At 42.1% G+C, this 12,558-nt stretch overlaps 1 protein-coding gene and 1 pseudogene across 1 annotated transcript; one reads left to right on the top strand and one right to left on the bottom strand.

The window, feature by feature from the left end:
• The first annotated feature begins 1,425 nt into the window (after window positions 1-1,425).
• On the top strand, window positions 1,426-4,273 carry LOC121543952 (adenosine deaminase 2-A-like). Its single transcript, XM_041854074.1, has 9 exons — window positions 1,426-1,801; window positions 1,921-2,140; window positions 2,269-2,479; window positions 2,630-2,757; window positions 2,898-2,988; window positions 3,155-3,263; window positions 3,389-3,546; window positions 3,746-3,948; window positions 4,174-4,273. Exons 1-9 carry the CDS (start codon window positions 1,426-1,428, stop codon window positions 4,271-4,273), a joined length of 1,596 nt encoding a protein of 531 aa, XP_041710008.1.
• A 146-nt stretch (window positions 4,274-4,419) lies between these two features.
• On the bottom strand, window positions 4,420-11,319 carry LOC121542483 (annotated as a pseudogene).
• Between the last annotated feature and the right edge of the window lie 1,239 nt (window positions 11,320-12,558).

Here is a 12,558-nt window from a genome sequence, read left to right as displayed (position 1 = left end):
ACACTTAAAATAAGGGCTGTGTTTCGTGTAGGCTTACCCTGGCGTGACGTTTTGATAACCGTGTAAATATCTCTAGGACAAGGTCACTTTCATCAATGTATTTACCCCCCCAAAATAAAATGCTAATGTGGCTATAATAAAGAACTACTACAAATGCCATGATGATCTGGACGAAACTGCCGAATCGAGGCAAAGGTAAGAATCTCTAGCATTTTCAGATCTGAGAGTAAATGGAGCTGAATATATTGATAAAAGTCACCTTGTCCGAGAGAGATTTACATGGTTATCAAAACATCACCCCAGGGTAAGCCTACACAAAACACAGCCCTTATTGTAAGTGTTTCTAAAATTCCCTACAGGAAAAATTGATGGTCGAAAAATGATTGGAACCATTTCACTGTTTGACTGCTAGGTTTTATGGGTATTATGACACCTCTACTGTGGGGCTCTATTGTAACTGATGCATCTTGTATCAGTTCCTTATTTAATCTAATAACATCTTCCTCTCATGAAAATATAAATTGCATGGAGCATTGACTCACCCATAGCTATTTGCTCCCATCTATCACAATTAAAATGAAGTGATGCGGGAAAAACATTGAAGACCAACTATGTCCTTATTGAATCCAATTAATGTATTGATGTTATGTCTTTGCTGTTGTATCATGAAACAGAAGGAAGGGGGATGTTGTCATTCCGTAAGGTGCTCTGTATGTATATGAGGATTGAAATGCATATTAAATTATACGTATGGTTATGTGTTTATTTTTTGCTTTATGTTGTTCATTTTGAGTCAAGATTTCCATCTGAAGAGGTTATATCGTGACAATATGTTCTAAAGTATAAATCGATAGTATCAGTTGCCAGCTCTTTTTGACCTACACATTTTTCTCTATCAGATTGTAATACAATGCATTTTTTTTCGACAAAGGAGTTGCACTATAGTCTCTTGTTATTTATTCAATTGAATCATCCATGGTCCCTCCAGAGAATCTCATGACATGCTACATTTTTGGGCTGCATTCTGCTGACTAGCAACAGCCATTAAGTAAGTGGGCATAACACAATGGTATTGTGAGCCCGTCAACTCAGACTAAATAGCATAGTACAGGGGTAGTTTATTGAGAAAGGTTTACACACTTGAGAAGGAAAGTGTGAATAAGGGAAGGGAAGAATACCTGACTTCTGTTGCTTCTCATTTGTAAGTATGCTTTATTTTATTAATGTAAATGTTGGTTGCATTCAATTGTATGATTCAAATTGTATGATTATCTGAACGTTCCTGTTCAGGGCTTAGAAAGGAACTAGCAGCATCAGCGTATAGGTTTACGGTAGTACCTTATGTTCTAAATTAAAATGTGTTCTAAATTACTATCTCTGAAAAACTCTGTGTTCATTGTTGAATTAAGTCTAGCATTTAGTTCAATGAGTGGCCTCTTCAAGAAGGATTTCCACAGCCACTTCCAATCTCCAATGACACTGCAGGACAAGATGGTTTTCCCCTCTAGAGGGAGCTATACCATCACCCTCCAGTTGGTAGTTGTACTGTGCTGTGTGACTGTATGTGGCGGGACCCCTGACCCCCGTCAGAGGGAGACGATGATGCGCCAGGAGACCTCCAGGCAGACAGGGGGCCGTGTGCAGCTGACAGAGGCAGAGCAGTGGCTCGACGCACACCTTCACAAGCTAAAAGAACAAGAGATGGCTGCGGCCCAGTTCCCTCCTGCCATTCACTTCTTCAAGGCACGGCCCCTCATCCATAAGAGCCCCATCTTTAACCTGCTGCAAAGGATGCCCAAAGGTAAGACAGTAATACAGTCCCACTGCCCTAGTGCAGCTGAGGAGCACCTTGGCTCACCTTACAAATATGTTTACCATCAATTTAACTACGGTTAGTATATTCTCTATGCTGGGTCACAGGGGCAGCCCTCCACATCCACAGCTCATCTCTGGTGAGTGTTGATTGGCTGGTGAAGAACATCACATACAGGCCCCATTGTTACATCTGCTTCACATGGGGCAGGTCTGTACGGTTCGTCTTCTCTAGTCGCCGGCCCTTCCCTACCTGGGACTGCCTCTACTGGCAACTGTTGAAGACCTTGAGAGCCAACATGGTGGATCCTACAGACTTTGACAACAGGTAGTCCACTATATCATCAGAGCCAAGCAATACAAATAGGCGCCTATGAATGAACACATGTAGTAGCAAAAATACAACTTTCTTATTCATGGAAGGGTAGTTTATTGCCTTTTTTGATGTTTTTCCAGCTTGATGCAGAACCTCACACTGTTCACTGATGATCCAGACACTACCTACCCGAGCCAGGACGCAGTGTGGGAGAGGTTTGAGATGGCATTTGTGGCCATAGCTGGGCTGGTCACCTACGCTCCTGTGTTTAAAGACTTTCTCTACAAGGGCTTAGAACAGCTGTTTGATGACAACATCATGTATCTGGAACTAAGAACTGGACTATCAAGGGTTAGTACTGTGGGCCTTAATCGGAAGTATAACGGGCAATGTAGTGGGCTGGAATTACATGTTACCTAGGCTATATGAGATACCTAGACATTTCTTTTTCAAGGGTTTTTGGTGATGTTTTAAACTGTTTTTATTCTGCACATCCTGCAGACATATGAGCTGGATGGAAGCATCCATGATAAAGCCTGGTCCCTGAGGACTTATCAGGAAGTCACTCAACAGTTTGTGGCTGAACACCCTGGCTTTCTGGGAGCTCGACTAATCATTTCCGTCCATAGGTACAGTACAGACATGGGTTCAAATACTATTTATAATCATTTCGGACACTCTAGCTGTGCTTGATTGAGCTTGCCTGTTGCAATGAAAACAATAGAATTATGATTTCTGATGATTGGCTCTGCCCTTGTGTGCACCTTAGGGTTCTGAGTGTGTCTGATGTCAAAGCAGCTGTAAAAGAGGCCATTCAGATGCAGAAGGATTTCCCAGAGTTAGTTGCAGGATTCGACCTGGTGAGAATTCTCTTAAGGGGTAGAACCAATCATATGACCTCTCATTACTGAAAATCAATACACAAATAAACCATTTCATGATTTATTACAATGTTTACGTAATTATTTATTACATTGCATCTATTTGACAGACATTGTAAAATCAACTGTTCTTTTGTGGTTTTAGGTTGGCAGGGAGGACAGGGGAAGACCTCTCTGGTTCTTCAGGGAGGCCTTATCTCTACCTGCAGAGCTTGGAGTCATGCTGCAATACTTCTTTCATGCAGGAGAGACTGGCAAGTATAGGATGATTGATTAAAACAATTGTGTAATTAACAAAAACAAATCTACGGTATATACACATTATTGTGATGCACTTACAGTATAACGTGTGTGTGTGCGCACATTCATACTTGCGCAGACCAGATGGGCACTGAAGTGGATGAAAACATTCTAGATGCCCTAATGTTCAACACCACACGTATTGGGCATGGGTACACCTTGGCACACCACCCACTGGCAAAGGAGCTCTCCAGGAAGGGAAACGTGGCCGTGGAAGTATGCCCCATCTCAAACCAGGTAAATGCCACATTGTCTGTCAGTACTCATCATAATATTCCCATTGGTTAAATAAAAAAGCAGTACTGTAGGGTATTTCAGTTTGGGGACAATAAAGTTAATCTGAACTGAAACTCTAAATATCTCTGGTTCAGTTGTCTTTAGTCCACTGAGTTAAACCAGTGCTGATGTCCCTGAATCCCTGTGTGTCTATGACCAGGTGCTGAAGCTGGTGTCTGACCTAAGGAACCACCCTGCAGCTGTGCTGATGTCTGAGGGCCACCCAATAGTGGTCAGCTCTGATGACCCGTCCCTGTTTGGGACCACTGGGCTCTCCTATGACTTCTATGAGGTGTTTGTGGGCATCGGTGGCTTGAGGGCTAACCTGGGCACTCTCAAGGAGCTGGCCATCAACTCCATAAGGTGAGGTCAAGAGTTGTTTGGAGAATTAAAATGAAATAGTATTTCATGTATCTCTATGGTATTACCTCTGTTTGCTCTGGATACTAACTGTTTAATCTCTAATGACATAATTAACATAGCTAGCTAGCATATGGGTGATTGAGTTCGGAGATTACCAACTGCTTAATTTGTAGTCGTGAAAAGTATGTGTTTGAGAAAGTTGTAGTTATATGTCCTCTACCATAGATATAGCTCACTGCCATCCCAGCTGAAGGAGAGGGGGCTGGCCATGTGGCAGAGGACGTGGGATAAGTTCATCTCTGAGAACTCATATAGAAATCCCTGAGAACTCGAGGACGGGACTTCTTCAAAACCACACTGATGTCAACTCATCTCTATATGATGTCAATGCAGACAAATATTATATGACCCTCTTTGGTGAAAATCTACAGTGAATCAATAACAAACCACAAATGAGCGTAAATACAAGAATTATATTTATTCTTTCTTTGCATTTACATTCAGGACCAAGGAAAACACAGCTCAATAGCATGCCACATTCTGTCCCCAATCAACAGCTCACTAAGATCACACAGTCATCTCACTGCTGACCACCGATTGGCTTTTCAAAGCATGATAACTCATATAGTCCTGCTGTATTGTCTCTGCTAGGCCTAACTATCTCAGTGTTTTAGAAGTCTTTTATCAGATTCTGTATTTTCCAGTGCTGCCCACTGCACTCCTGAATGATGAGCTGGTAGTAGGTGTCGTCCCCTGGGGCAATCTCCAGACATTTCTTTGTCTGTCTGTTCTGGATGGCTTTTCCCTGTAAAATGTAAAAAACAGTCTACTGTACAACATACCACAATAAAAACCACTAAAAAGTAAATTACAGTTCTTTTAGCCATGGTTTTGGGCATGTTACCTTTGAAATTCCCTGTTTCAATATGCTTATTAGTATACATTTTCCTATTTTACAGAGTGTTGTAATCCTCACCTGTTGGAAGTCCCAGAGCATGTGGAATCCCTTCTGCTTGGCCACCTTGCACTCATACAGTCCTGGGGTTCGAGTGCCAGTGTCCACCAGACAACGATTACTGTCGTACTTATGGGACCTGATGCCTCCAACGTAGATCTCCCCGCTGGCTCGATAATAACAGTTCTGGACAGAGAGGATAGATATTTTCGCTTTTCTGAGTCTGTGGTATTGACAATATTTTGCATTGTGGTATGGGTTGAATCCCAGGTCTGCCATGGGATGGACCATATTATACATGTAGTTAAATAAAAAAAATACTAAGCAATGATTCTACAAACCTGTGGACCATAATAATGGCATCCATATAAAATAGGTGTGTTCCCTGGAAATGGGCCTTGATCTATACAGAGATCCGTCTTCAGATCATTGACCAGCTGTTGATTTTATAGACAGAGATTAAACGGTTATAAAAGTGTAGATTATTATCCTGGTACAGTGTATATACATACAGTATAGATAATGAATGTGTTATGTCAAGTATGAATGTATTTATAGATATAAAGTGGGTAGTGTCTTGGTCGCGTAGTTGAATGAATTAATGAATAGTACATAATAGAACAGCAGACTGTGTGTGTGTGTGTGCAGAACAATGATAAATGTTTTAGCATCACTCACAGCTCCATAACCAAGCAAGTCACCCAGGGGGTCTAACATGGGATACACGTTGTCCAGATACCACTGGAAGGGCTTGCAGTTCAGCCTCTTTCTCAACTTCTTCCTCTCTGAAACATCCCCAATGTCTATGCCATGGTCCTGTGGTGAGAAAGAGGAAGATTTCTAAATCATAAACACAGGCCATGTGAACAATCCACCTATTTTCCACTTTTGTTTTTACCTCCAGATATTTACATAAATCATACTTCAATATCCTTATTGTGGCATTGAATCATATAAATTTTTCACACAGTGCTAATTCTGACTGTCTAGTCTTCTTTCAAGCTGCAATAACAGTGATGATTGTTATTCTATAGGAGCACCTGAACAAAGCCTACTTTTTGAATTGTTTGTTCTGTACAGTACACTCTTAGAAAAAAGGTGCTATCTGGAACATAAAAGGGTTCTTTGGCTGTCCTCATAGGAGAACCCTGAAGAACCCATTTTGGTTACATGTAGAACCCTTTTCACAGAGGGTTCTACATGGAACCCAAAATAGTTCTACCTGCAACCAAAAAGGGTTATCCTATGGGGTAAGCCGAAGAACCCTTTTGGAACCCTTTTTTTCTAAGAGTGTACCTTCAGTGGGAGGTTCCAGGCGATGTTGACATTCTGTTTGTATTCATCCATCCAGACCTCAGCCACTCTCAGAGCATTCCTCTTCATTGTAATGCTCAGGTCGGGGAGATAGGGTTTATGGGCCCTCTCGATGTGGGCTATTTTAGAACAAGGTATGACCTCAACACTTCCACCACACAGCCACACCTAGAAAAACCACACACCAAGAGAGAAGGAAGAGTTTATAGATATGGACTGAAGTGTCTGGATGTAGATTGGTTTGTGCAAACTGAATGACTCAAGAACAGAAAGTAATTCTGCAAAAACAAGTCCGCTTTGATTTCAAACATTCATTTAGAAACTGTAGCAGAGGGGCTTACCCGGATGCCCAGTTCAACATTTTCTGAGTAAATAATTTTCCTAATCTCTCCGCCACCTCTACACAACAAATGATGTATAACTCAAGACCTCTGAATTCTAACCACAGTCTGTTGCATCCGAGGTCATCCGAGGTCAATTCCGTCTCCAGCACTTTTAATGCAGGGGCAAACAGAGCATGACCTTATTTATTAGCTTCAATCACTGTTTGCATTTGTTTTTTAAAAGTTGATTAATAAGGTTTGATCTGCTTTGGAGGATTACCTTGAAGTACATATGTAAAAGTAAACAATGTGGAAAACTTTGGAACATAGAAGTTGATAGATCCAAACTGAACACATTTGTGCATCAAGCAACAGTATACAGGATTAAAGAATATTCTAAAATGATTATGGGCCATATTTTATTGATTTCATCTAAGGGGGCTTACCCGGATGCCCAGTTCAACATTTTCACCTCCATAGATCTTCATACCACCGTCGAGAGCACCAATTTCCCCAAAGAACAGGCGATCAACCACTAGTATGCCCATAATGGAGGGGCTCCTGACAAACATACAGTACAAATCATGGTCATTTCTACACTGGGAGAAGTGACATTCATTTTAATGAATAGATAACGCAAAATAATAATCCAGGTGTAAATATTAGGTGAGATTTACGACCCAATGCTGTGCTTTCCTTATCGCCTATTCAAACAGACTTGTGAAACTGGACTATCATCCTATGATGAAATCATGAAACTCACTTTCCTGGCTGTGACTCGTCTTTCAAGGCGTACCACTCAGGTCTGAAGGGCTCGTACATACACCACAGGGCCCAGTCAAAGGTGTCTGCAGCAGGTCCATAACGTGTGACTGTCAAGTCATCGAAATTGACTTTGTCAAACACTGGTGTCAACACCAACGTGCGGTCCTCCTTTATCCGAGCTAACAGAGGCTCCGCCCTGTTCACACAAACACAGACTGAAAATACCATGTTGGGAGGAGGGATTCAAAAGCATATTTTATAACAAAAAACATTTAGACTACCATTCCACATGGACCTCTATGTGGGCATCCAAGATGGCCACCACATCTCCTTCAGCTTCCCTCCACCCTGAGAGGCGGGCCTGTGTGAGACCGAGCTGCTCTGAGTGTCTCACTCTCTTCACCAGGCCCGGACGCTCTTCTTGGATGAAGCTGATGTAGACGTCCAACTTCTCCTTTAGATCCTCTGTGAAAGCAGAAACTTGCAAATCAGTGAAACACAACAAAAGTTGAAAGCCACACCTTTCAATCAAGGTTCAATCTAAATGTTAACAAATATACTTTCAAATGTTTCTATGCGTAGAGAAAAGACCAATTAGGCGAACCATTGGCGCTGTGGTCATCCACCAGTATGATGTCTTTGAGCAGGCGTTGGGGGGGTCTTGTCTATGATGCTGCGGACGGCTCTCTTGATGATGGACAGGGCCTCGTCCAAGTAGATCAACACCACGCTGATGGTGGGCAGGTCATGGGGATACTGGTGATTAGCACACCTAACAGGCACAACAAAAACATTTGGTCTTGCTCATATCATTAATTCACTTCACCAAAGCTGCGGTTTCACTCTTAAAGTTATTGTCAATTTCAATGTTATTCATCAAACTGCATTAAAAGTGCTGGTGATGGAATTGACCTCAGATGACCTCGGATGCAACAGACTGTGGTTAGAATTCAGAAGTCTTGAGTTATACATTATTTATTGTGTAGAGGTGGAGGAGAGATGAGGAAAATGATTTACTTAGGATCGCGAGTATCAGGGATTTCCCTGTTCAGGGGTAGTCTGTCACTCAGGAAGGCGTTGTATCCATACGTCTGAAACAGCCCCTCTGCCTCTTTCTGCTCCTCCTCTGAGAGCTCGTCACCCCAGCTTGTAAACAGAGCTGAGTTGGGGTACAACTTCTTCACCACCTTCCTCTCCTTCTTGACCTCGGGAGCCTTCACAGCCTGCCCCTCTTTCAGACTGATCCCTTCGTTGATTGTCTTCACTGTAATAAGTGTGTTAAGGCTGCCAGAATCAACATGAGTCACCCCTTTTCATACAAACGGAGCATGACCTTATTTACATAGCTTCAGTAACTGTTTGCATGTGTGTTTAAAAAAAAAAAAAAGTTGATGAATAATGTTTGATCTACCTTGGAGAATAGTTTTTTGTAATAGTAAACAATGTGGCAAACTTTGGCACACAGAAGTTGGTGAATCAAATGTTGTGCAATAAGCAACAGTGTACAGGATTAAATAACAATCTAAAATGATTATGGGCATATTTTATTTAATTTAATATTTTATTAGTTTATTTAATTGAGAACAAATTCCCTTTTACAATCATCACTGTTTAGTTTGAAATAACTTCCTGGGATCAACTCTACATGTAGGCTCAGGCTAGATTCTAATGTGTTCTCAAATCCTACCCTCTAACTCTGCCCTACCATCTAGAACAGTGGCACACTGTAGTCCAGGTACAGTGTGTGGACAGAGCTACTGGCATTTCTCTTCCAGGTAAGTCACAGTTAAATGAAGGAGATTGAGACTTACCCAGCTTCTCGATGTGAGCCTCCATCTTCTCCAGCCTCTTGAGCATGTCCTGGCCCCTGACCGAGTCATTCTGATGGGCCCTCTGCAGTCTCTCCCCATGAGAATGAACCTCCCGCTTAATGGATGTGATGTAGAGTATTCCAGCAGCCATGGCCAGCAAAGGGGCCAGCCCTCGGACCCAGCCTAGCCTCATCGTCCCTCTGCGTGTGAGTGCTCAGCCTGGGGATACAGACAGGACGGCCTTCCTCTCTCACAGAGATCCAGGCTCGCTGAAAGGAGGGAGGGGTGATGTAATAGGAATTTCCAGGTGAACAAAAGAGAAGAGCAGTTGCAGATAGTCATTCAAAAATCTATTTAGTTTATTACAAGTTGCAACAGGGAGAAACCTCCACCCCAGAAGCAGAGATAATGTCTAACTGGCCTTCTCTGAGAACGCCCTTATATCCTATTCAGCGTACAACTGTTCCGTAAACACCAGCCCGAGAGGCTTGTAGGAAGTCAAAACAGAAGCCAGTGACTTTGTCAGCTGCTACAGAATAACATTGTTTCACACAATACAATAATAATCAGTGTATCCTCTGTCCTTGTACCTCCAGTCTGGCGGCAACCATATCAGCAGTTATGAGTTTAATCCATAACATACAGCCTCTAGTCTAGTGCCAATCAACCCGAGTGTTACAAACAGAACACTGGAAATCTCGTGTATAACAGAAACTCCAAATATGCTAAAAATGTATCACTAAATTAAATATGAACTTCAGTCATCTTAAATATTTCTCAATGGCGACATGTCAACTCTTTGGCCCAGCATTCAGATGGGTGATGACCCTGTTTTCCACATTGGTAACACTCCATGGTGCCCCCTTTTTTTCTCTCCTGCACTGCTGCTACACTGTGCACTCTTGATGCAACCCCCAGCTGTTGTACTTCTTCTGCAGTTAGCTTCTTCTTCTCCTTCTCCTTCTTCTTATGTGGTTTTTAAATGGCAGTTGGCAACCAAAAGGTACATTACCGCCACCAACTGGACAGGGTTGAACAAATTAATAAATAATAATCCACATGTGATGGGAAAAACTAACTTAATCCACACAACTAAAACTAGTAACTCCCACTTCTTCCTTCCTTCAAATATCCCTTCTCATGCTCCGGGGCCTGAAAGGGTGGTACAGCACGTGACAATACTCCATGTAACTCCTCTGCCGAGAAGTCCTTCAGTCCTTTCTGCCGCATACACAATGATGTCTATTTCCCTGGACGTCCTCTCCACTTTGGCAATACCCTTAACCATGATAGCTATTAATGCCAGAAAGTCCACCTTCTTGACATGTAACATTTCTGGATCCTTCTGGTGAGAGGCAATCCCAGCCGCCTGCAGAGAAATCCTATCCACCACTATGAACTCTTCAGGACCACTCAATCCCTCAACCCCTTCGCACTGCTGCTGCATATGAGATGCTCTGACTGGTCCTGACTCTAGCCACCTATTCCACCTTCACCCTCGTCGGGCACTCCAAAGCCGTTGCTTCATGGTTACCACCGCAATTGCAACACTCCACATTCTCCTCACTTCTACAACACATGAAATGATCACCTCCACAACACGGATATCTCAGCTTTTTCATTCTGTAAACACTTTCCACATTTCCAAACGCGTTAGTTATCACACTGCATCGGTCTTTGGATAAACCCTCTAACACGGAAATTCATAAACACATTTCACCTGTAAGGAGTCCATTTAAAATAACTAAAGTACAGACAGATTCTTCACTTTTTCTCCATTCACAACACGATTAATCCACCGAGCATCAATCACTCCCAGGATACGTTGAACTTTCTTCTACAACGATTTCCCACAACACGCCAGATATTACCCCCTTAAGACGTACCCTGCTCTGAAGAGCAACGCATGACACAGCAACCTTCTCGAATCGGGTGAGACCCAACACATCTTTCTTCTGTTCCTCAGAAGTACATTAAACCAGTTCTCGTAATCCTCACAGAATTCACTTCACCCATCAGTCTTTCCACCAGTCTGGAAATCAGGGTGGGACTTCTTTCCCCAGCACACCTTAATTAGATTCACATGCTTCTAATCAAGGGGTGTAATCATTAGTCCAAAACGTTTTCCAACGGAAACCGTTTACTCCAAACGTAAAACTTTTTACAACAAAAATAAGAGTTTCTATTCAACAAATTCAGGTAGGTCCCTCCCAGTTTGGTTCCGTTTGGTTCTGTTTGGTTCCTAGTGAATACACCCAAGGTTGCTACCTAATGGACCGAGTGTGGAGTGTTTGGAGGTGTTTAATGTGTGATCTAGTTAATAGAGGGGTTGGTTGTTTAGCAACCAAACTGACATGTGCCGCAACTAATTTATGAGGCAAAACAGATGGGGTTATCTTATGTCAAAGTTGCGTCAATTCAAATCTGGCATTAGGAACAAAAGAGGTCAAGACGACTTCTAAGGTATACTAGTTATTTTAATTAATGCAAAAACCTTCAATGGTAAATATGATGTTTCGTATATAGGTCCATAATACCACGCAGTGCATTCTCAGAGAACTAACATTGTTTTCAGAAACAATACCCAAATACCCTGACAGAAAGTTTCACCTTCTCTGCTGGGCCAATTAGAGTAAAGACTTGGAGCGTGGTTTAAAGTTTCTCAGCCAATCCTAGGTTCATGGGGTTGGTCTCATCCTCCTGGCGCCATTTGTTGCACACTATCAGCCGGGCACAAGATTATCACAACAACCCATCATAGTGAGAAGAGCCAGCTCCCCTAGACATCACTCCCATGTCAAAGGAAGACTTACAGCTCACAAAGAACCATTATAGTCTAGCATTTGAAGACACAATCCTTATCCTACCTTACACACTAAAAACAGACCTTCACATCAATCACAGCCTCCCCAGGTGTCACAAACTACATTAGCCCAGTCAAGAATGCACTCCTTCTAAGTTAGTCATCCCATCAATTAAAGAGAATAATAATCCTTTAATAGTCCCCCCTTTTCACACCTCATAGTGGTGATTCAAAAAAATAAGAAAACACAGATTGTCATTCATTATAATACAATACAAACAAAAAATTACACTTTTATTAACAGGCTATAATGATACAAAAACATTCAAACCCTCAGTTCATCTACACCCCACTTGTAAATTGTTACCAGTCATCAAAGAACTTCAAACCATAAAACACAGGATTAATAAAACACAAAACATAAGACTATTAAAACATAAAACCCAAACAGAGAAGTATACTTTGTTTCTTTAGACACCCTCTAGTGTCATTCCACCAAGCCTGGTAGATCATATCCTCACCTCTTGTTGGAGTCCAGGATTGGGCCCTATCTCACCATCTGTGGGAAATCACCTTCTCCATCTCCTTTCTCACCAAACCTCAGACACAGGAAATAAGACAACATCCACAAAGAACAAG

Source organism: Coregonus clupeaformis, unplaced genomic scaffold (assembly GCF_020615455.1).
Source record: "Coregonus clupeaformis isolate EN_2021a unplaced genomic scaffold, ASM2061545v1 scaf0249, whole genome shotgun sequence".
NCBI classification, from domain to species: Eukaryota; Metazoa; Chordata; class Actinopteri; order Salmoniformes; family Salmonidae; genus Coregonus; species Coregonus clupeaformis.
Note: the sequence above shows the minus strand (reverse complement) of the source record. Positions and strands in the feature narration are given on the sequence as shown.